Source organism: Neovison vison, chromosome 7, assembly GCF_020171115.1.
Source record: "Neovison vison isolate M4711 chromosome 7, ASM_NN_V1, whole genome shotgun sequence".
Classification (NCBI taxonomy): domain Eukaryota; kingdom Metazoa; phylum Chordata; class Mammalia; order Carnivora; family Mustelidae; genus Neogale; species Neogale vison.
Window position 1 is genome coordinate 53,976,695 of NC_058097.1, and position 22,156 is coordinate 53,998,850.

At 57.3% G+C, this 22,156-nt stretch overlaps 1 protein-coding gene across 1 annotated transcript; it reads left to right on the plus strand.

Moving 5' to 3' along the window:
- Positions 1-703: 703 nt before the first annotated feature.
- Positions 704-21,826, plus strand: EXOC3L2 (exocyst complex component 3 like 2). The gene is made up of 12 exons (XM_044257126.1): positions 704-756; positions 4,376-4,914; positions 7,615-8,251; positions 10,488-10,599; positions 11,708-11,809; positions 11,914-12,014; positions 12,240-12,350; positions 14,038-14,173; positions 17,195-17,317; positions 17,822-17,977; positions 18,809-18,930; positions 21,146-21,826. The coding sequence occupies exons 2-12, from the start codon at positions 4,392-4,394 to the stop codon at positions 21,432-21,434; spliced, it is 2,412 nt and encodes an 803-aa protein (XP_044113061.1). The 5' UTR covers positions 704-756; positions 4,376-4,391; the 3' UTR covers positions 21,435-21,826.
- Positions 21,827-22,156: the final 330 nt, after the last annotated feature.

Consider the following 22,156-nt stretch of genomic DNA (forward strand, 5'->3'; position numbering starts at 1 on the left):
CCCAGGCACTCCTAAATAAATAAAACCTTTTTAAAAAAAAAAGAAAAAAGGAAAAAAAAGAACTCTACAAGGGAGTCAGAGAAATCTTATCATTCAAATTGAGGAAGGTGACATAAAGAAATGGACAAATGAGAGCCAGTCCCTGGGGGAGAGAGGGAATGGGGGAGGTTATGGAGAAGGGCTTCTGCTGCTCAGGGAAAATCTCCTTTGAGGAACGGATGCTGAAGCTGAGGTCAGGATAATGTCGAAGGAGGGAGTCCTGCTGGACCCAGGGACCTGGGACCAGGCCTTTCAAGCAGAGAGGACAATTCCAAAGCTGTGTCCAGTGCCACCCACTTTCTGCCTCTAATCCCAGCTTCTGGGCCAGCAGAACCTTTGTTCATGTCTCTACTCCAGATCGAGGACCCCAGAGGAGAGTTCTGGGCCCGTGTCCAGCATTGGGTGTCTCCCCAGGGTGCCCAGGATGGTGTTGTCACCTTGGAAGGCGTGAAGAGCAGGCAGGAGGGGGGGGTGATTCCGGGGGAGGGGGGGCCGGACTGTGGCCTTGTCCTTCCCAGCCCAACCCCAGCTTGGCCTAAAAGGGCAGACAGATAAAGAGTCCTTCCCGCCCCTGGCCCCAGAGAGGGAGGGGTTTCCTGACAGGAAATTGACCTCCTCTAACCCCCCCCCCAGTTCCAAGCTCTCAGCATTTCTGGCTCATGTGTCCTCAGGGCAGGACAGCAGCAGCAAGGACAGAGGGACTGCACTGAGTAGGAGGTAAGTGTGCCAGAGGAGGGGGGCAGGACCCGCATGCCCACCCCCCCATCCGGCCCCCCTGGGTTTGGGCTGGACGGCAGCTGTCTGGGGAGAGGAGTGAAAAGAGAATGTGGGGTCTGCCCTTAGGAGGGTGAGTGAGTGAGAGGGCAAGAGGAGCGGGGAGCAGGGAAGAATTTGGGGACCCTGGGGATCCACAGAAACTTTGAAGAAGCAGGGAGAGCTTGGATCATTAACGGAAACTGGAGCCATGGCTGGGTCTGATGCCCTCTGAGGTCAGGTGGGAAGATGGGCCAGAGAGGGATGGGTGCTTTGCTCCATCCCCGGGAGATGGGGGCTTGGAGGTGGGAGAGAAGACAAGGCTGGGATGGACAGGGAGCAAGAGATGGGGTTCCGAAGGAAGATGTGCATGAACTTGAAAAGGTTGATGACAGGATTTTGGGGGGGCAAGGTCTGGAGGAGGGTGGTGTGGTTGGGGTCCAGTGCAGACACAACGTGTGAGGACTGTTCTCTGATACAGACTTGGGGACTGGAGGTGCTGAGTTCTGCAAATGGGTCAGGCTGCCTGTGGAGGGTTTAGGGCTTTGGGGAAAGGCTGGCAGCAGAGGAGGAGAGGGAAGGGGGAGGGGGAGGGGGAGGAGCCGGAGCCCAGAGAGGGAAGCTGGTGGCCAAGACATCCTGTGGGAGGTCGGGAGGCTGGGGGCTTGAGGGATGCCTCGGAAGTGAGTCAGGGGCCGGGCACCAGGAGGCAGATGAGGGGGCTGGAGGGGGCAGGATGTCGGAGCTCGTCTGTAGAGGCGGGTGTTGGAGCCAGGAAGGGGAAAGACAAGGGGGCCGCTTTTGAGAAGGTGCTGCGGTGGGGTCTGATGGGGTCTGAGGATGTTGGGGATGGTTTGGGGGTATGGGATCCAGTCCAGAGATGGATGTAGCAGCCAGTGGGGGAGTGGAAAAACCCAGTTTGGGTAATGTTGAATTCTGTTAGAGAGAAGTTGGAGCCCCCTATTTTGAGGGGAAGGTGGGGTTTTGGGGAGGATGACAGAGGCAGTGCTGGAGGACAGTGAAGCCATTTGTGGGATGAAGCACAGAGAAGAATGTTTGGAGAATGAAAGAGAAATCGGTGTGAGGCGTGTGTGTGTGTGTGTGCGCGCGCGCACACACGCGTGTGTGTATGGGGTACTAGCATCGATTGTCCACAGCCTTGGGGGCTCCAGGCAAGGGTTGCCATGGTGACTGCCTCCCTGGGGGACAGGGGACCATAGAGACTGGAGAGAGGCTTGAGGAACAACAGCTGAGGTCTAGAGGCTGAAGTCAGGGAGGAAAGAAGGGGGTCTTCACCCGGAAAGGAGATACTCTTGCTCACAGCCCTGCCCACTCAGGGCCCTCTCCACGCACCACGCACATGCCCGCCCAATCCCAACCCTGTCCCTCACCTGCTCAGAACCTGTCCCAGTTCGAAACAACCTGCATGTCCGGTGCCGGTGATAGGAGAACGTGTGAACAGCCAAGAGCCAATGCGGCTTTGTTGTCGCCCAGCAGTGGAACAGTACGCAACACTTCAGGGACATCAACTAGAGCCACAGAGCGAGGCATGGCTCCATGTCACACGGCATGTGGCATGTGAGCCAAAAACCAGCTCTCAGACAGCAAGTTGCTGGATATGCATGGTGTGATTGCATTTAGAGAGAGTCGGAGACCACTGGAAACAATACTTTGTTTCTGGCTACAAACACTATGCCGAGGCATAGAGTGAAAGTAGGCTTGGATGGGGATTCACATTCCGGATGGTGCTTTCCCTGGGAGAGGGCTAGAGAATTCAGGGGCTGGGGAGGGAGTGGGGGGGGGCGCTTTGGTGCATCTGTAATGCTTGATTCTTTAAAAAAAAAGTCAACCTGAACCAAATAGGGCAAATGTTTGCATTAGATGCTGCTAGGATTGGAGGCACAGGGGTGTTTGTTTTCTAAATTTTTCTGGATTTCTGAACGTTTGAACTATTTCATCACTTTAAAAAGTGCCCTTCCGTGGCTCCCCAGTGTCCTTGGGAAATAGCCCAAGTTCCTCCTCATGGCCCTTCGAGGCCTTGTATGGCCTGGTCTTAACTGATCTCTCCAGCTTGACTCCTCCTCACCCATAAGGAATGAGTTCCTTCCCTCCTTCATTTCCTGTTTAGCACCCATTCATTTCCTGAGCGCCAGCCCTGGGAGCTAGGGACACAGCGGTGACCGAGACAGCCTGACCCTGTCCTCTCACGGCTTCACAGTCCGGTCTCGGGGACACAGACTCATCCCCAGACAGTGACGACTCAGGTTGGAAAGGGCTGGGATGGAAGAAATCCTGAGGGGGCTGACTTGACCCAGCCTGGGCATCAGGGAGGGCTTCCTGGAGGAGGGGGCTTTGGAGCTGGGTCCTAAAGTGGGGAGAACAGGTTTCCCTGTAGAAGGATCTACACAAATGCTGACACCTGGAGGAGCCTGGAGCAAGGAGGAGGAGAATGTGGGATAGCACTGGTGAGGGCACAGCTGGCAGGTGAGGGCAGCTGAATTTTGTCCCACAGGCACTGGGGAGCCATGCAAAGTGAAGAGAAGGATAGGGAGCAGGTTTATGCTTTAACAAGGACCTCAAAGGTGGGCTGAGGCAGGGCAGAACAGGAGCCCGGAGACCAGGGAGGAAGTGGGGAAGCCAGAGGGCAGAGGGTGCTTGGACTGGGGCAAGGGGCCATGGAGAGGGTTGGCGATGAGGGACTTAGGAGGTGGGATGAGCAGATCTTGGGAGATTTCAAGCCCCAAGAGGGAAGAACTGGGTCTGCCTTGGCCACCACTGTGTCCCCACTGCCTTCACCCGGCAAATACCTAGTAATTTTCTTTTTTTGGCAGGGGGAAGGGTAGTAAAATATGCATAATATAAAATTCACCATATGAACCACTTTAAAGCATACAATTCAGGGGCACCTGGTGCATTCACAGTATTGTCAACCACTAGGTACCTCCGGAACTTTTTTGCTTGTGAAAAACCTGTACCCATTAAGCAGTCACTCCCCAGCCCCCCTCTCCCAGCTCTTGGCCCCCACTCATGCTCATCTCCTTTCTAGCCCTACAGATTTGCCTGTTCTGGACATTTCCCAGGAAGGTTTTCCTCAAGGAGTGAATAGGGTGGGGTAGAGCGGACAGGGGTGCTCGTGGGACAGGGGAGACGAGGCGGGTGCCCATGTGTGTGACTGGCCGTCTGGGGAGACGGTGGAGCCTGAGTCCCTAGGCAGCCTGTGCCCTTCGTGGGCTGTGCCAGTTTGGGAAAGACGCTTCCCCTCTCCGAGACTATTTCCTCATGGGGTGGGACGGTCCACAAAGATGATGAAGCCTCCGGACAGGGAAAGGGTCTGAATGTCAGTGCTTGGGGTAGGGGGGAAAGAACCCCAGCCCCAGAATCAATAGGTCTGGGTCCAAATGCTGAGTCACTGAGCCACTGTGGGACCTTGGGTGTCATCTGCAGAACGGGCATCATAATAGCACCAACCTCATGGGATCAGCAAGTGCTCAGACCAGGCTCCGCACGCAGAGGCAGGATTACCAATCACCAACACTCCACCACTGCCGTCAATCCCACTGAGGGTCTGTTATGTTTTCCCCAGGTTCCCGACTGTCAAAATGCCCATCCTGAAGAATCTAGGGGTGGCCGACACTAAGGTGCCCCGGGCGGGGACCCTGCCCCTGAGGTCCTCTCGGAACCCCTTTGAGGAAGTTCCAGGATTGGAAGAAGAGGAGGTTGGGGAGCTGGGGACCCTGCCCAATGGAACATCTTGTCGCCGCCGCGCCACCCTGGAGAAGCTGGCTGGCCTGGCCCCCTTCCGGCTGGGCTGGACCCCTGGCCGGCGGGCAGGCAGCCCCGGAGATGGGCAGCCCCGCTCCTTCCTGGGCCGCATGCTGACACCAGGGATACGCAGGAGCTCGGCAGACTTTGGCCTCCTGGCCAGGCTTCAGGGGACCCGAGCCCAGGGTGACGAGGAGGCGGCTGGGGAGGCTGCCCATAAACTGGCCTTCCTGAGACTAGGACGCGGACCCAAGCCCCGTCGTGCGTCCCTGGCTGAGAGGGTGGTGCCTGCCGGTGAGGCGGCCCCTGAGCCCCCGCCCAAGGTCCCCGAGCCCCCAAAGATGAAGGAGCCTCTGTCAGGTGAGTCAGGAGCCCCTGCTCAGACCTGGCCTCCACCTGTGACCCTATCTCCATTCACTTCTCCAACTTCTGCCCACCCCCAAGTAGGATACCAGTTTGCCGCCTGCAGTCCCCAGCCCCATCACCAAGCCAGGCTCCAGCTCTGTCTCCACATCAACCCCAATCCATCCCACTCACTACCCACCACCCGCTTCGACCTCACCCCCATGTCCTGTGATAAGCGAATCACCAACTTTGGTCCCATCCCCTCCCAATCCCTTCCAAATTTAACCTCCAGTCCATCTCCAACCTTGACCTTCTGCCCCTCCCTAACCTCCATACCATACCCCACCCATTTCCCATCCCCGGCCCCAACCCTAGCCTCAGACCCCCACGCCCACCTCAATCTCCTCCTTCACCCCCAATCTCTTCTCCTTCTCCATCCCACTCTGAATCCTAACCCTAACTCCATCCCAGTCCCAAACCTCAGCCTCCACCTTCAACTTCATCTGTACCTCAACTCATCTCCAAGCTTCATCTCAAACTCACCACCATGCCTAGTGCCTACCTTCCATCACATCTGCTGACTGCGTCCCCCAAGGCCCGTGTTCGGGTTCCCGGGGCCGCCGCAGTCAGCAAGTCCCCCAAACCAGGTGGCTGAAACTGTCGAGATCTAGTCTCTCAGTTCCGGGGGCTAGAAGTCGGAAATCAAGGTGTTGCGGTGGGTCCGCACACCTCAGAAACTCACAGGAGAGCCCTTCCTCCTCTTCCTGCACCTAACGCTCTGCCAGCTAACCTGGGGGTTCCCTGGCTTGTGATCACCCCACTCCCGTTCCTTTGTCGCCAGGGGGCCTTCTCGCTGTGACCTCACAGCATCTCTCCTCTGTGTGTATCTGTCTTTGTGTCCAAATCTCCCCTTTGTATAAGAACACCCGTCATACTGGCTTGGAGGCCACCCCATGACCTCATTTTAACTTGATCACCTCTATAAAGAACTTGTCTCCAGATAAGGTCCCCATTCGGAGGTACGGGGTGGGGGGTTAGGACTTCACACATCTTTTTTCTTCGTTGGGGGGGCACGCGGTTCAACTCAAGACATCACCCCTGTTTGTAACCCCAGTGTCTTCTTCAATGCCCTTTTGGTTTCTACCCCACACTTATTCCAACCCCATCAGCCATCTCCACCTTGGGACACATCCTCGTGCTTACCCCAACCCATCCCTTTGTCCAAACACCATCTTTAACCATCGCTGTGCCCAATGCCAGGACAACTGCCTGCCCGCCGGGCTGTTGCTGTCCCACCTACAGCTGCAACAGGGTCCCCGATTTAGTCTTCCACCCAACCCCCAGCCTCGGCCCATCTCAGCACCCACCTTCAGCCCAACCCCAAGCTGGCCTCCCCCTTCATTCTTAATCCCATCTCCACCCCAACCTGGAGTCCCCATCCAAACCTCCCATTCCCAACTTCCACCCACATTCTTGGTCCCAATTCAAGCCCAAATTTCATCTTCAAACTCACATCCATCTCCACCTTCTTTTCCTGCTCAATGATCATATAAATCCACCCTCGTCTCCACACCCCCCCAAACCCCAGATGTCATTTGCAACTCCTTTCCTGTCCCCTCTGTAGATGTCACCCCAACCTCACCCTCATCCCTTCCCTCAGTCCCATCTTGGTCCCATCTCAGAGGCCCCCAACCCTAGCTCCGCCCCCACCTTCATTCGCCCCCATCCTCACTCCCAGGCCTCCCCCCAGGCAAGCAGCCTCAGCACTGGGAACTCAGGAGAGCCCTTTCCGTGCACCCTCTAGGTCCTGGCAAGAGGCTATTTCAGCCTGGGCTCCCTGGGGACTGGGAGGGCACTTCAGGGAGGTGACGAGGGGGTGACTGGAGCCCCCGCCTTCTGGAAACGGATGGGCAGAAATAGCGCTGGCCAGGAAACAGTTTTTCTGCCAGGGAGGAAGTGGAGGGGGGTGGAGGTGTCGGGGGTAACCCTGGGCCACCGGGACCCTCCCTTTGCCTTCACTCAAAGGCCTCCCAACCCCATGGGGCTGGCTTTTGGGGGAGTCTCAGGTCACCCCCACAGCTATCCCATCCCCCAGAAGACCCCAACACTGGTCTTGCTAACCTCTCCCCACCTCCAAGCCTCCACTCTGCCCTTCTCATCCACTGCTTCTCTCCACACTCTCCCCCTACCTGGCTCGGACTCTTCCCCCCCAGCCCTCCCATTGCCCAGATCCCTTCCTCTAGGTCTGATGCCCTTTTCCTGTCCTTGCCCCTCAAATATCCTGACCCCTTCCTATATCATAAGCTACTCACCAACACCCTCTGCCCTCCCTCCGCCCACCTTCTGCCTCAATCCCTTACCCCCAACTGGCCAGACTTCTCCCTATCCTCCTCCCCCTCCCACCCTCTTCTTAGTCTCCTGATGCTACTCTGGTCCTTTGACCTACTTCCCTTATCCAGACACCTATCCCATCGCCCACCCTCCTCTGTCCATCCCTAACCATCTCCTGTCCTCTCCCGAAGGTCCTGGCCCTCTCCCTCCTTCCTCCCCCAACCTGCCCCCGTCTCCCTCTCCCGACCCCCTTCCCTCAACTCGTTCTCCTGGAACGTCGCAGGACTCCCTTCTAGGCCCGTCATCTCCCCCTCCCCACAACCCCTCCTCCCCCAGCCTGCCGGCCCGCTTCCCTCCCCCTGACCTCAGGCTCTGCCCCCACAGTGCTGGAGATCCTGAGCCTGATTCAGCAGCGCGAGCTCGCGCGGGCCGACGAGCACATCTTGGAGCTGGAGGCCGAGGAGCTGGCGTCGTCGGGGGGCGGCGGCGCGCCCGGGCCGCCCGGGCCCGAGGGCGCGGGCGGGGGCCGCCGGGCGCGGGACGTGGCGCTGCTGTACGAGGCCCTGCAGCGTGAGCTCTGGGCGCTGGTGCGCGAGACGCTGGCGGGCCCCGGGCCGGGCGCGGGCGCCGGGGCGGGCGCCGTGGCGCAGCTGGGCCAGGTGCTGCTGCAGGAGGAGGCGGCCGACGGGCGCCGGGGGCCCGGGGCCGCCCGCAAGCTGCGCGCCCGCTGGGCGGAGGCGGTGGGGCGCGCGGCGCGGGAGCGCCTGGAGGCGGCGGCGCCCGGGGCGCCAGGGGGCCTGGCCGGGCAGCTGGAGGCGCTGCGGGCGCGGCTGCTGGAGGACATGGGCGTGGTGCGGGGCCGCCTGGCGCCCGCCTACCCCGCCGGCCTGGGCGCCTTCGGCGTCTACCTGCGCGGCTACCATGGCGCGCTGGCCGAGTGGCTCGGGGCCGCCGCCCGCCGGAGGCTGCCGCTGACCGACCGCTACGCGCTGCTGCACTGGCACAACCAGGTGTACCCCAGGTGAGGCGGGGCCGGCCTCCCCAGGGTCGCCCAGAATCCCCCCCCCTGCCCCCCTAACACACACTCCTTCAGCCCTGGCCTCTTCACTTGCCAAAGACCTTGGAACCGCTGACTCTTCCGTCCTATAGAATCCTAAAACCGTTGACCCTCCTGGTCCTCGGCAGGGGTGACATGGACAATCCGCGCCTCCGAGCGCTGTCCACCCTCCCAGTGCTAGAACCTTAGCGACATAGGGCCTTCCGGTTCTAAAATCTCCGCACCCTGTAGTCTGAGAGCCTTAGTCCCGCGGACCTCAGCCTCAACCCCACTTCCGCCCTTGGACTTGTAGCTCCGCGCCCCCCTCTTCCAGTCCTAGAATTGGGGCACTGGTGATCCTTCCAGATCTAGAACCTTTGCATGGTGGACAATACACCCCTAGAACCTTAGCACTGTGGACCTTTCCTGTCTTAGAACTCAGTACCATTGCACTCCTGCATCCTTTAACACAAGGATCCTTCCAGTCCTCTGCACCGAAACATTGACAATCCGCGCATCTGGGCACTGTCCACCCTCCCCCCCTAGAACCTTAGCGATATCAGTCCTTCTACTTCTAAAACCTCCACACATCCAGCCCAAGGAACTCAGCATCCCAACACTCCCTCCCTTGGAATCATAGCGCTGGTCACCTTTCCAGTCCTAGAATCTAAGCATCGTGGATCCTTTTTCTAGAAGGCTTGCATTGTAATCTTTCCATTCTTAAAATCTTAGCACCATGGACACTTCCAACCCTACAACCTTCACATCACTGACAGTTAGACTCCCAGAATCTTATCAACATTGACCATTGACCCCTTCAGTCTTAGAACCTTAACACCTCCCAGTCTTCCAGACTTGGACTCTATTAACACCAGTGGCCCATTCAGTTCTAGAAGCTCAGTGCTTGGACCCCTCCAGGCCTAGAAACTTCCCATCATTGACATATATACTATTAGAACCCCAGTACCGTTCACCCTTCTGGTCTTAGAATTTAGCACTGTTGATGGTTCTCAACCTAGAATGTTCGTACCATTAAACCTTCCAGTCCTAGTACTTTAACACCACTGATTCTTAAATACTAAAACCTTAGCACCAGCATTCCTAAAATCTTGGCATAGTTGACCCTCAGAATTCTAGAACTCTTACATGGCTCTCTCTCTCTTTAGATCCTAGGGCATTAGCCCTGTTGATTCTTCCAGTCTTAGAACTCGAGCGTTGACACTTTAAATCCTAGAACCTTAGCACCAATGAGACTTCAAATCCTAAACCTTGGCCCCATCCCCTCTTTAGAGCCTAGAACTTTGATACTGTGGATCCTTCCAGCGTTAGGACTGGAACGCTCCTGGTCCCTTGAATTCTATAACCTTAGCACTTAGAACCTCAGCACCTTTGATATTCCCAGTCCTAGAATCTTCAAACTGTGGAGGCTTTTTGGATCCTAAAACCTACCCATTTTTGTGGGTAGGGCATGGAATATGATTAGCCATGACTGGGTCACCTACGCAGTCCGGGGAAAGGGGAGCTGGTCACACCCAAGCCACATGTCAGCAAGCGTGTGGGGTGGGTGGTTCCTCAAAGTCATCCTGTTGTCACTGGAAGAATGGAAAAGCAACAGCTAGTGACATTGACTTCCTAGATCCCTGCTGGGAATATGTGTTAAGGACACTCTCACACCATCTATGAGGGAGGGAGGCAGGACAGGGAGTCTGGAGAGCTTCCTGGAATGGGAGGGTGGGAGTAGGAAGATAATGTTTCTGTCTGAGAAGATGCCACGGGCCAAAGCTTGGGGTGTGTATGGGTGGTGGTGGTGGGGCTAGGGAGAGGGATGGTACCACACAGGTTGGGTGTGCCAAGGAGTGAGGAGTGAGGCCTGGACTGGGGAGGCCTCCAAGGCCGGGTGAGGTGCTGGGGACAAGGAGTGCAGGTGGGAGGGAACTTCTGCCTGGTGAAGCTGATCATGGCTGAGATCTCGCGTGCCAGACCATCGAGCTTGGACTTGACCCCTGCAAGTCTTGCCCGGACACCATTCATCAGGGAGCTGACTCAGAGAACTGGAGCCAGGGGAGCAACCATTCCAGAGACTTCCTTTGAGGGATGAGCAAAGCCGGTCCCTAGAGAGGAAGGGAGTGGCCCAGGGTCACAAGCACACTGGGTGTGGAGGGGTTCGGTTGCCCAGATCCCCCTCTCACAGACCTCCCTGTCTCTTGTCCCCCACTCCCAGAGAGGTCCTAGGGCTGGTGGACTTGGTAGCCCTAGAGAATGGGGAGCTGGGGCCCCTTCTGTCTCCCGGCACCCTGCGGGGCTTGGAGGACGAATGCGTCACAGACGTTAAGGTACTGGGGGACTTCGGAGCAGGAGGCACTCTGCAGGGAGGGAAGGGTTGTACTGGGGTTGGGGGCCCTCCTCTCCTCCTTTCCCTACTCCCATTTCCCTTTTCCCTTTGTGGATTTTGAGTTCTGCCCCAAAGACACTGAAAGGTAAGCCCACATGGTTCACTTCCGTCTCAGCTTCAGCTCTGTTCACCCAAACACCCAGCCAGGCATAATAGAGCAGCAATAAAGTATCGACACATTGAGATACTTCAAATCTCAGCGGAAGCGTCAGTCACAGAAGCTTGGTTCATAGTCCCAAAGACCCCCAGAAGGAGAGCATCAGCGCGATCTCTGCACCCAGCCAGGGCAGAGAGTCAGCCTGGTTAATAACCTGTCGGCAGAATGGTCAGGCCACAAACACCCAGCCTGGCCACCTATTTGCCAGTCCTGCCTCAGCCAAAGGAGTCCGAACCTTTGTAACCTGTGAGCCTAGAATCTTAGACTCTGACATAACCTACATTCTCTGAAGGGAACAGGGAACTTGGAACCAGAGAATAAGAGACGCATAAACCTTAGAATCCCAGACCCTTGGACCTGGGCATCACAGAATCTGACTCTTAAACAAATTGTTTTGCAGAAGCCGGGGACCATCAAATAATAAGAGAATAGACCTTCAGACTCTCTGGCTATCAGATGAAGGAAGCTTAAAACCCCAGACTTTTTTTTTTTATTTAAGATTTTATTTATTTATTTGAGAGAGAGAGAGAGAGGGTGAACAAGAGAGAGAGGGCAGAGGGAGAAGCAGGCTCTCCGCTGAGCAGGGAGCCCTATGCAGGGATCCCAGGATCACAACCTGAGCTGAAGGCAGCCGTTTAACTGACGGAGCCACCCAGGCGCCCCAAAACTATGGACTCTTAATATCAAGCTCCAAATCAGGGGGTAGGGATGCAAAGGGCTGGGGAGGTTTTCTGGTCCAACCTCCCTCCTCAGCCTAATCTTTGCAAGCTCACAAATAGAACTAAGATATGCTTGGGGCTAAGGTGTGGGGACCTTGGGGCAGAGGAGGAAAAGAGGGAGAGGCTCCCAGGCGCCCCTGACTCCTGCCTGTCCCCCCACCTTCCCACTGCAGGCTCAGACGCGCGCAGCCCTGCTTCGGGTGCTGCAGGAGAATGAGGAGCACTGGGGGAGCAGGGAGGACTGGCCCAGCAGCTTGGCGCAGGATGTGTGCGAGGTAGGGGGTGGGGAAGAGGAAGGAGAATCAGCGGGAACAGTGCCCTGGTGGGAAAGCAGGACCTACCCCCTCCTCACCCCTTCTCCTCACCATGGACCACACAGCTGCTAGAGGAGCACACAGAGCGAGCGCCCCGAATCAGCCAGGAGTTTGGGGAGCGGATGGCCCACTGCTGCCTGGGGGGGCTGGCGGAATTCCTGCAGAGGTACCGAGGGCCCCGGTGGAGGGGGGCAGTGCCGGGGTGCAAGGCTGGTGGGGGCGGCATCAGTACCCAGGATCCAACAGAGAGAGGAGATATGAAAGGGAACAAAGTCAGGACTGGCAGGGGCGCATCAGGAAGGATCCCAGGCTTTGCCGGGCTGAGCGCCCAGCAAGAGACCCTCCTCCAGCAGTGCTCCATCTGTCATGCCCTCCCCTTCTCCATCACCAGCTTCCAGCAGCGGGTGGAACGATTCCACGAAAATCCAGGAGTTCGTGAGCTGCTACCTGACACTTACATCAGCAGGACCATCTCCCTGGTCAATTGCGGGCCCCCACTGAGGTGAGAGTGCCCAGCGTGTGTGTGCAATAGGGGAGAGGGCCAGTGGTCACGACCAGCTGAACCGGGGTGCCCAGTTCCTAGGCAGGGATCCCAGAGCTGGTCCAGAGCGACAGACACATGGGACCTTGGAAGCAGAAAACCCTAGGGAGTCCTGGAAAGAACCTCAGCATCACAGAGCCCTAGAATTATGGAGTGATCAGAACATTGGAGTGTTCTAATTATAGGAACCCAGAAGCCAGACTCAAACACTCTAGGAATTACAGATTTTTTTTTTTGCCTTTTTATCTTACTCTCCTTTTTTATTAACTTATTTTTCGTGCATTTGACAAATCAGGAATGCATTTCCATGGTTCAAAATTGGAGCTACAATAGGGCATACAGTGCAAAGCCTCCCTCCTACACGCTCCCCACCATCCTTATTGCTAGGGTCTGCCATATCTTTGCTGGGGTTTTTGATATATTTACCTGGATGTGTAAGTAAGTGTATGCATACATTTGCATACTTCATGCATATGCATATCTGTGCACATTCATATACATATTTTATATTTCATATGCACATTCCATATATATACACAGGTAAATATATTTCACTGTGTGCATACATAGTATTCCTTTTCCTTTAAAAAAGAACTCCACAAATGGCAGACTACTGAACACATTTTTGTGCCTTTCCCCTTAACAGGCTGGAGACTTTCCCGTTAGCATGTGGAGTTCCCACATTTATTTCCTTGTAAAACCTGAACTGTGCTCCACTGTTTACATACAGCACATATCTGCTGTCCCCAGTGAATGGACAGTCGGTTTCACCCTTTGGCAGAGGAAAAACCTGTCTCACTTGTCAATTCCCCAAAACGTGGGGACTCTGAGGGACCCATACCCAGAAGGGGACCCGCTGGGATTTTGGAAAGAAAATGCCAAATTGCCCTCAGACCAGCTTACTGTCCTTTCAGGGATGGAGGATTATCATTAAGAGAAATGAGAAGGTGGGTGCTTGGGTGGCTCAGTGGGTTAAGCCTCTGCCTTCAGCTCAGGTCATGATCTCAGGGTCCTGAGATCCAGCCCCACATCGGGCTCTCTGCTCAGCCGGGAGCCTGCTTCCTCCTCTCTCTTTGCGTGCCTCTCTGCCTACTTGTGATCTCTTTCTCTGTGTCAAATAAATAAATAAATAAATTCTTTTTAAAAAAAAAAAAGAGAGAGAAATGGGAAGGGTAGGGTTTTAGAATTAGAAACGTTTTGATGGGGCACCTTGGTGGCTCAGCGGATTAAGCCTCTGCCTTCAGCTCAGGTCATGATCCCAGGGTCCTGGGATCGAGCCCCACATCGGGCTCTCTGCTCAGCAGGGAACCTGCTTCTCCCTCTCTATCTGCCTGCCTCTCTGCCTACTTCTGCCTACTTGTGATTCTCTCTCTGTCAAATAAATTAATTTTTAAAAAATTTAAAAAAAGAGAAATGTTTCGAATCCCATTCCGTGGGGCTTCCACACACCTCCCCCAGCCTCCCAGACATGCCTCGCTGTTGCTTAGCCTCCAGACTCTCCCCAGAGCCCCTGACTTCCCCCAGCTCCCCCATCTGACCTGTCACCCCTATGCCAATGAAATAGAGTCCATTGAAGCCAGAAGAGGGGTCCAGGCAGTTGAGCTGAATATTGGCAGTCCCTGACTTTTGGCTCCTCTGATCCCCACAGGGCTCTGGCAGAGCGCCTGGCCCGGGTGGGGCCCCCCGAAAGTGAGCCGGCCCGTGAAGCAGCAGCCAGCGCGCTGGACCGTGTGACCCGACTCTGCCACCGAGTCCTGGCTGACCTGCTGTTCCAGGAGTTGCAGGTGAGTGAGGCAGGGCGCTGGTGGGATGGAGTGGGGGTGCTAGGACAGGGGGCACCCCGCCAACCTGCAGTTCATTTTAGGCTATGACTCAGTGTTCAGGAAGCAGGCAGGGGGGCAGGGGGGCAGAGGGTGATGGCCTATTTGGGTTATTTGGGGGGGCAAAGGGGGGTGCAGGAAGGAAGAGAGGGGAGGATATGGTCAAGGGGAGGATGGAGAGCCACCAGCAGAAGGGGCCTTGGGGACTGGGTGGAGCCCCTCCCCACTGAGGCCCCCCAGATCCCTGCCCAGCCTCTCCTAGACCGGGAGCCCTATTTACCTCCGGCTCCTGCATGTGTCCAGAGGAGGCTAGGGTCCGGTGGGAGGTGGGTGAGCCTGTTCGGGGAAGGAGGGGGGAGTACCTGGGAATGAGACAAGGTTGTGTGTGTGCTTGTTGTAATGCACGCTCAACCCACATGTCGTACATCTCATCTGACTCGGAACAAGAGCCAAAGTCCTTGCGGGTGGTGGTGGGGGGAGCCCAAGTCCCTGGATGGTCTGACCCTTCCCTCCCTGACCTCACCTCCTCCCACCTGCCTCCTCACTTACTCTGCTCCCACCCTATCAGTCCCCTCCCTGTTCCTTCATGAGACAGACCCAGTCCAGCACCTCTGCACTCGCTCATCTCTCGGTTTGGGCCCCTCTTCCCCCACCCCCTGTAGCCACATAGCTCCCCCTTTCCCCTCTTTCAAGCCTTGACTCAGATCAGACCTCCTCAGACCATCCTGAGAGGAGACTCCCTTCCGCCCTCCCTGCTGTGTTTTTCTCCAAGCACTTAGGGCCACCTGCACTCTGCAATGGCCTTTGCTTTTTTTTTTTTTTTTTTTCTTTTTTCCCCCCTCCCCCAACCAGCTCCTCCCACCGGAATGTTAGCTTCTCAAGGGCAGGGTTTGTTGGAATGTTTCTAAAATAACTTTTTATTATGGAAAATTTCAAACATACACCAAAGTAGGCAGAATGACAGAATGGCCTCTTGGCAGACGAACTCCAGCCAGTTATCCACGCCTGGCCAATCTGGTTTTACCTTTCCTCCATCCCCCACAGCACCCCCCCCCAGATCCTCTACATCCTGCCTTCATCCATCAACACTTCAGCCTGCATCTCCAAAAGATAAGAAGTTCTTTTTAAAATGAACATAACCACAGTGCCGCGTTCATACCTAACACAGGGAACATACTTCCTTAGGGTCAGCAAATAAATATATCATATAAAAAGTATGTTACATATATATATGTTATAATACATATATTTGATATATGTATATGATATATACTATACATTAATAGCAAATACCAGGTGAGTATTTATAATCTCCTGATGTGCTCATGATGATCAAATGCTTGGAGTTTTGTTTGTCTTATTCTGTGCTGTGTTCCCCAAGCGTTCTTCTCCATGTGTCCCCAGCCACCCACCCATGGCTGACCTATATGTAGGGCTCAGAGTGTTTGTTGAATGACTATATGGGTAGGTGTGTGTGTGAACATGAGCAAGCGGGTGGGGGGGATTATAGGGATGCTGGGCAGTGGGTACAGTCTTTGTTCCCAGTCTGGCTGGGCTGCTTCCAAATAGGGGGACCTGGGGCAAGTTACTCCTTGGGGAGTCCTGTCCTCTTGGGGTTTCTGTTTGCTCATTTGGAGAATGGGCACAGGAATTCCAGGCTTCTCGGGGGTGGCTGTGAGGAAGCAATGGGGTCGTGGCTATAGAGTGCTTAGCTTGGTCCTGGACCATGGGTACTGGCTGTTTTCTTCCTAAAAATACAGGGTTTGTAGCAAGAGCGACACTCCCTGAGCCAGGCTCTGCAGCCAGAGCATTGGCTCACTTAATTCACCTGCTTTTCTACAGAAGGCCCCATCCTGGGAGGTTCTGACAGCCGGGTTACAGGGTTACTATGGGAATGGGAGAGCAGGAAGTGGGTGCGAGGTGGGATAGGACCTGCTTCAGACCCCATGGACTCCGAGCCGAGCCGGATATCCCCAGCACCTCACCTTCCCCAGGGTCCACCTAGACCGCAGCGTCTTCCCCTACTGCCCCCAGATCCACCTCAGGGACAGACCCACTGCCTGTCCCAGCTCTTGGATCATGTCCAAGTGCTTCCCTTCTCTCCCCCCACAGAAATCCTAAACAATCTATTATCTGGGTTGTTCTCTCCCTCCTCACCCCTGTTACTCACTTCTTTCTCCCTTTTGTCTCCTTCCAGTCCCCCCCCCCAATTTCTGCCTCAGCCCCACCCCTTTGGAGCATCAAGATCTCCCTAATGTATAAGCCTGGCCCTCTCTGTCTGTTCCCAAACTGCAGTGGCTCCCCAGTGCCCTCAGGAGGAAGCCAGGGCTCCTTACAGCCCTGAGTGCTCCAACCCCACCCACCCGCTTAGCCCCATCCCCCTGTCCCCTGTTCCAGCTTCAGGCATCTGTGAAACCGAGCAGTTATACAGGACCCCTTCTTGGAAGAGCCCGAGCTTGGTGTGCCACCATGCCCTTGCTGTCTTGAAGTTATTAGTAATTTTGAATAAGGGCCTTCTGTTTTCATTTTGCACTGGGACCCTCAAATTATATAAATGGTCTTGCCAGCCACACTAACCCTCTTTCTGATCCTCTAACCTGAAAACCCATCTGACATCCCAGCAGCCTTCACACTGGCTCTTCCCGATGATGGAGCGAGCCACTCCCACGCACAGCCGACACCTGGCTAACTACCACCATCCTCTGGGATCAGCTCTGGTGTGCCCTCCTCCAGGAAGCCCTCCTTGACTCTGCGTTGACTCAGGCACCCGCTCTGGGCTTCCTAAACTCCTGGATTCCCTCCTCCAGGCCCTGACCGCTCTGGGTCCATCTTTAGGGGTTGGTCTGTTTCCCTTCCCGGACCGCGCGCCCCGGTAGGGCACAGCACAGCCCTGCAAGTCCAACTCTCCTCTGTGGAGCTGCTAAGTGGAGAAAGAGGGTGGAAGGGAGGAGAGCTAAAACCATCCCCCCCATACTGTCCTCCCAGCCCTACTTCAACAAGCTGATGCGCAGGAAGTGGCTGAACAGCCCGGAGGCCCTGGATGGCATAGTGGGCACGCTGGGCGCTCAGGCCCTGGCACTGCGCAGGATGCAGGACGAGCCCTACCAGGTGTGCGGGTTTGTGGTGGGGCGGGGGGAGGGCTGGGCGTGAAAGTGGGGAGCCCGGGCGCTCCGCAGGGGGAGACCCCTTCGAGGCGCCAAGCAGCTAGCTCTCTCCGGGTGCGATAGGCGGCGCTCTGCGCGGGGTCTGCGGGGAGGCAGGTGCGCGGGTGCTGGGGCCTACGGTACGGCTCGCACAGAGCCGGGCCCCCTGGGAGGTAGAACTCCTGAGACTGGGGAGAGGGCTGGGACGGGGCATTCTTTGGGAGTCGGCAGGGTGTGTCGCGAGCCGGTTAGGGGGCAGAGGACGGTATCATCCAACAGGACAGTGGTCACCCGTTGGGAGTCGGGAGGGCTGGTGTGTGGGGGAAGGCCTGGGGACGACGAGGGGGCGCGGCTCCCTGGGGGCAGGGGAAGTTTCCCGCGCGGTGCCCGGGGTGGGCGCACGGCGGGAGGCGAGCCGGGAGGGCCTCACCCGCGGCTAACCAGCCCTCGCGTCTCCCTCGGTCCGCAGGCGCTGGTGGCCGAGCTGCACCGGCGCGCGCTGGTGGAGTACGTGCGGCCCCTGCTCCGCGGGCGCTTGCGCTGCCGCTCGGCGCGGACCCGCAGCCGCGTGGCCGGGAGGCTCCGGGAGGACGCGGCGCAGCTGCAGCGGCTGTTCCGGCGGTTGGTCAGTGCGGCCCGGGGGCGGGGGGCTCCGAAACCACGCTAAACCTGGGCTCCCGAGAACCCCCGGGCCCGAGAGTTGGGGCGGGGGCTTAGAAAAAGGCCTTACACCCAACTTTCAGTCCCCAGTGACCCTTTGATCCTGGCCCTGCACGCCTAAAACTTGGCTTGTTCCGGAGGGAGAGCTGGCCCCCGCGCCCAAACCGGCATTGTGTCCCCTGTGCCTGGGGCTGGGGATTCCGTCAGTTCGGTCCTGCTAAGTGCTTAGGACCCTACCTGGTACAGAGCTCGCACTCCCTAAAACGGGCTGTTCTGAGCACACAGAGATGCTAAACACCAACAGAAACTCAAGATTCTGGCGTTTCCGATTCAAGAATTTAAAACGACCCACTCTTATTTGCACCCAGTTGTAATCAGCAGGACCGGAAGCGCTTCCTTCATCCGCATTTCCAGGACTTTCTAGTCTGCAGTACTTGGAATCGCGGGGGGGGGGGTTGGAATCGCGGGGGCGGGGGGAAGGGTGCGTCATTTTATGGAGAAGGCAGGGAGGGAGACCTCTCACACAAGGAACCCAGTTACCCCTAAGGGTCACCTTTTGAATACGACCACTAGGTTTGGAGAGATGTCCCGAGCCCCCCGTGATCCGCAAAACTGGGAATAGATACGTTTAGACTGAATTTGCCTCCACATTTCCAAAGCTTCCAGGTCCTTCCAAACCTCTGATCACGGCCTGTCCTCTGCCTGGCTTTACAGAGAGAACAGAGGCCAGGAGGGGTGCGGTTTATGTGAAGGGGGACCTGGGGCCAGAGTGTGAGTCTGGGGCCTTCCCCTGTAGGAGTCCCAGGCCTCGTGGCTGGACGCCGTGGTGCCCCATTTGGCCGAAGTCCTGCAGCTGGAAGACACGCCCAGCATCCAGGTGGAGGTGGGGGTGCTGGTCCGGGACTACCCAGACATCAGGTGAGAGCCCCCCACCCCCCACCGCGCCGGCCTGGCCCCTTGTTGCCCGAGCCGCCGCCAGGCCGAGGACTCCCGGCTTTGGCATCCGTCCTGGCGTTTCCTGCTCTTGGGCGAGGGAGGGAGGCGGCGAGCGTGTCTGACGGCCGTTTCCTGCTGCAACCGGGCCCTTATTAATACTATTTCCCTCCTTCTCCTGCCGCCGCCGCCACCAAGGCTCGCAAACAAACAGGCAGTCACAGGAAGCCCAGGGCAGGGGGGCGCAGGGCCGCCGGCGGCAGGAAGGGCCGGCCCAGCCAGGGAGCCACGGGGGACACGGGGACACGCACGGGCAAGCGGGGCGCACACGCACTGGGACAGCGGCAAGCGCCGCTCAGATCCTGGTGGACCATATCCTCTCCCTGGGACCCTCCCCTCTCCGAGCCTCTCCCAGGGGGGATAATAGCACTCTTCTCCCAGGATTACTGGGGGACTTCTCCATCCTCAGTCAACACCAGCATTGCCCGCATTATCCACCCAGACAGCAGGACCAAGACCAATGCTGGTTTCTTGAGTCCTTCTGTTGGACCTAAGGAAGTTATTTTAGAAAATATTATGCAAGTAAAAGGCAGCACTGTTCCAAGTGCTTAGCATCCTCTGAGGCAGGCGGAAATTAAGCAGATTACCCCAAATGCCACAGCTGGCCAGTGGCCAAGCTGGGACTTGAGCCCCCAGGCGGCTGGCTCCAGCTGATTGCACCCACCTGATCACTGCCTCCACCCCCACCTCCCCCACCCCCCCGCCAAGGCAGATGATGGTGACAGTCCTGTAGGACTCCTCAGGCTGGAGGACACTGTGCTTTTGCAGAGACAAAACCCCACTCCACCAGGGAGTGAGGCCCTAGCGGGGTTTAGGCTTCTGGGTTGAGGAGACAAGGATTCTGGAAGCGAAGCCAGATGGACAGTTCTGGCTCTGGGCTGTGGGGCTCTTTGTCCTTGGGGAGACACAAAGCCCTGAAGTCTTTGGGGGTGGTGGGAGTCCCAGCCTTTCTCCTGGATTGGGGTTTCTGACTTGGAATCTGCACTTGAACGCAAAGCTCAGTCTGAAAGCTCTCAAGCTTCTGGAATGGCTCCAAAGCCGGCTTTGGAGCCTGTCTGAGCCGGAAGGCTCTTGAGCCCCATTTTTGGATGAGTACATTTTGGAGCCGAGGTGATTCCAAACCAGGGATGTGGGGACATGAAGAGCCTGAGCTGCGTTTGAAGGAGGGTAGTGAGGGCCCCGGGGCTCTGTCTGAAATGGAAGTTCTGGAAATGACTGTTGGGTTCAGGCTCTTGAGTCAAAATGTGGTTGAGGGTCCTAGGGTGCTGGACCCGCGATCTGTTGCGGAGATGGGCGTGAAGGGAAGGCTCGGTTGTGTCAGATTTAAGGGCAAGGGTTGGAAAACAGAGTTTTGAGACAGTTTCTGTTTGAGGTGAAGCCCCCGTCTCCCCAAGGTTAATTGGAGTTCTAGAGCGAACTTTGGTTGAGCACGATTCTGGGGATGGGGTGGGAGAGTGACGTGCGTGTCCCATGGGAACGAAGGTGCTGTCATGGATGGGCTCTGGGTTGAGAGAGTTGGGGTTGGGTTTGGATACCGGCTCTGGAACTGCTATGGTGGAGAAGCTTCCAGACCTGGCCTGGGGAGGGGGGGAGAGAGGAGAGGAGGGTTCGATGGAAATGTGGGCGAGCCTTCCTGCGCAGCATCTGAGTGGCGATGGGGGGGCTGTTGGAGGTGCGAGTGAAGATGAAGTGGGGGGATTTGCTGACTCCGGAGCTTAAGCAGGTGTGAAGGGGCCAGAAGGAAGCCCAGAAGCTGTGTGCGTGGAGTCTGGGCTGCAGACCGAAGGCTAACCGGGAGCTAAGACCAGGTGCTTAGGAAGCCGCCTGTGCTGGATGTAGAGGAGAGGGTTCTGGAGCCAGTGATGAGTGGAAGGATTTGGAAATGTCTGGTTAGCGACATTCTGGGCGCTGTGCTGCTAGGAGGAGGGTCTGGGAGGACTAGAAATGGGGAGGGACTAGGGGTTGGGATGGGGGGGGAGGGGCTGCTGGTATGGGGAAAGGAGCCGGAAGGGGGCTTTAAAGGGGCTCCAGAGCGAAGGCAGGCTCTGGGACAGATGGGGGCCTGATGAGGTTCACAGGGGGGCTGTGTGCGTCTGGCACGGAGAACCCTATGCACCTGTCCCTTCCTCTCTCCCCCCAGGCGGAAGCACGTGGCAGCCCTCCTCGACATCCGGGGCTTGCACAACACAGCAGCCCGCCAGGAGATCCTGGCCGTGGCCCGGGACCTGGAACTGTCTGAGGGGGGAGCCCTGTCACCCCCTCGGGACCGCGCCTTCTTCTCAGACATCTCCGTGCCCCGCCCACCTTTCTGCCTCGGCCTCCCTCTCTTCCTGGGCCGCCTTCCCCTCTCCCGGGTGGCCAGGCCTGCTTTGGCCTGTCTGCCCCGACTTCGGCCTCTGTCTCCATCACGGCCCCCTACCCAACGCTGAGACTCTCCCAGCCCTCCACCTCAGTGCCCCCCATCTTTGCTGCTGACAAACTGTCCTCCTGTAGGGGCTCCCTCTTGACTCCCTGCCTGGGACCACAGACTGCCCCACTCCCGTCCCGGTGTGGGGGGAATGGAAAGGTCCTCAGAGGTCTTGGCCACCCCTAAACCCCCCAAATAGAAGAGAAACAGGCCGGAGGGAGCAAGGACTTTCCCAAGGCCACGAAGCTCGTTCCCAGCACCAGCTCCCAGCCCAGTGTGCGGTGGCAGGCGTTTTGGAAGGCTCTACAGAAGTATCCCAGGCCCCCCCCTTCCCCTCACCTCAAGGTCTGGCCCCGGCCCAACATATTAAGGAATGTACGATACTTAGAATAAAGAGGTTTCTATTTAACACAAGGAAGGGCTGAGTCCCCAGCGTGTGGGGGAGGAAGGACCGGGGGCAGGGCCCAGGGCCAAGGGCTTCTCACACGCCCGAGGCTGGGCTGGGGTCCAACTCCTGGGCAGGGCAGTGGAGGCTGAGGGAGGCCCCGCGGGCCAGAAGCGGGCAAGTTCATCCCCTTTACCCTCCGAAGCCCCCAGGCGTGGGACTCCCAGGCAGGCCCTCAGCCACGCTCGGCCAGGGTCCCACACTTTGTCAATCCCGAAGTGCCTCTCCCTGGTTTCTGGGCTTGGTGGTTCCTCCTTGGCACACCCCACCCCCCTCCATCCATCCTTAGCCGGGAAGCT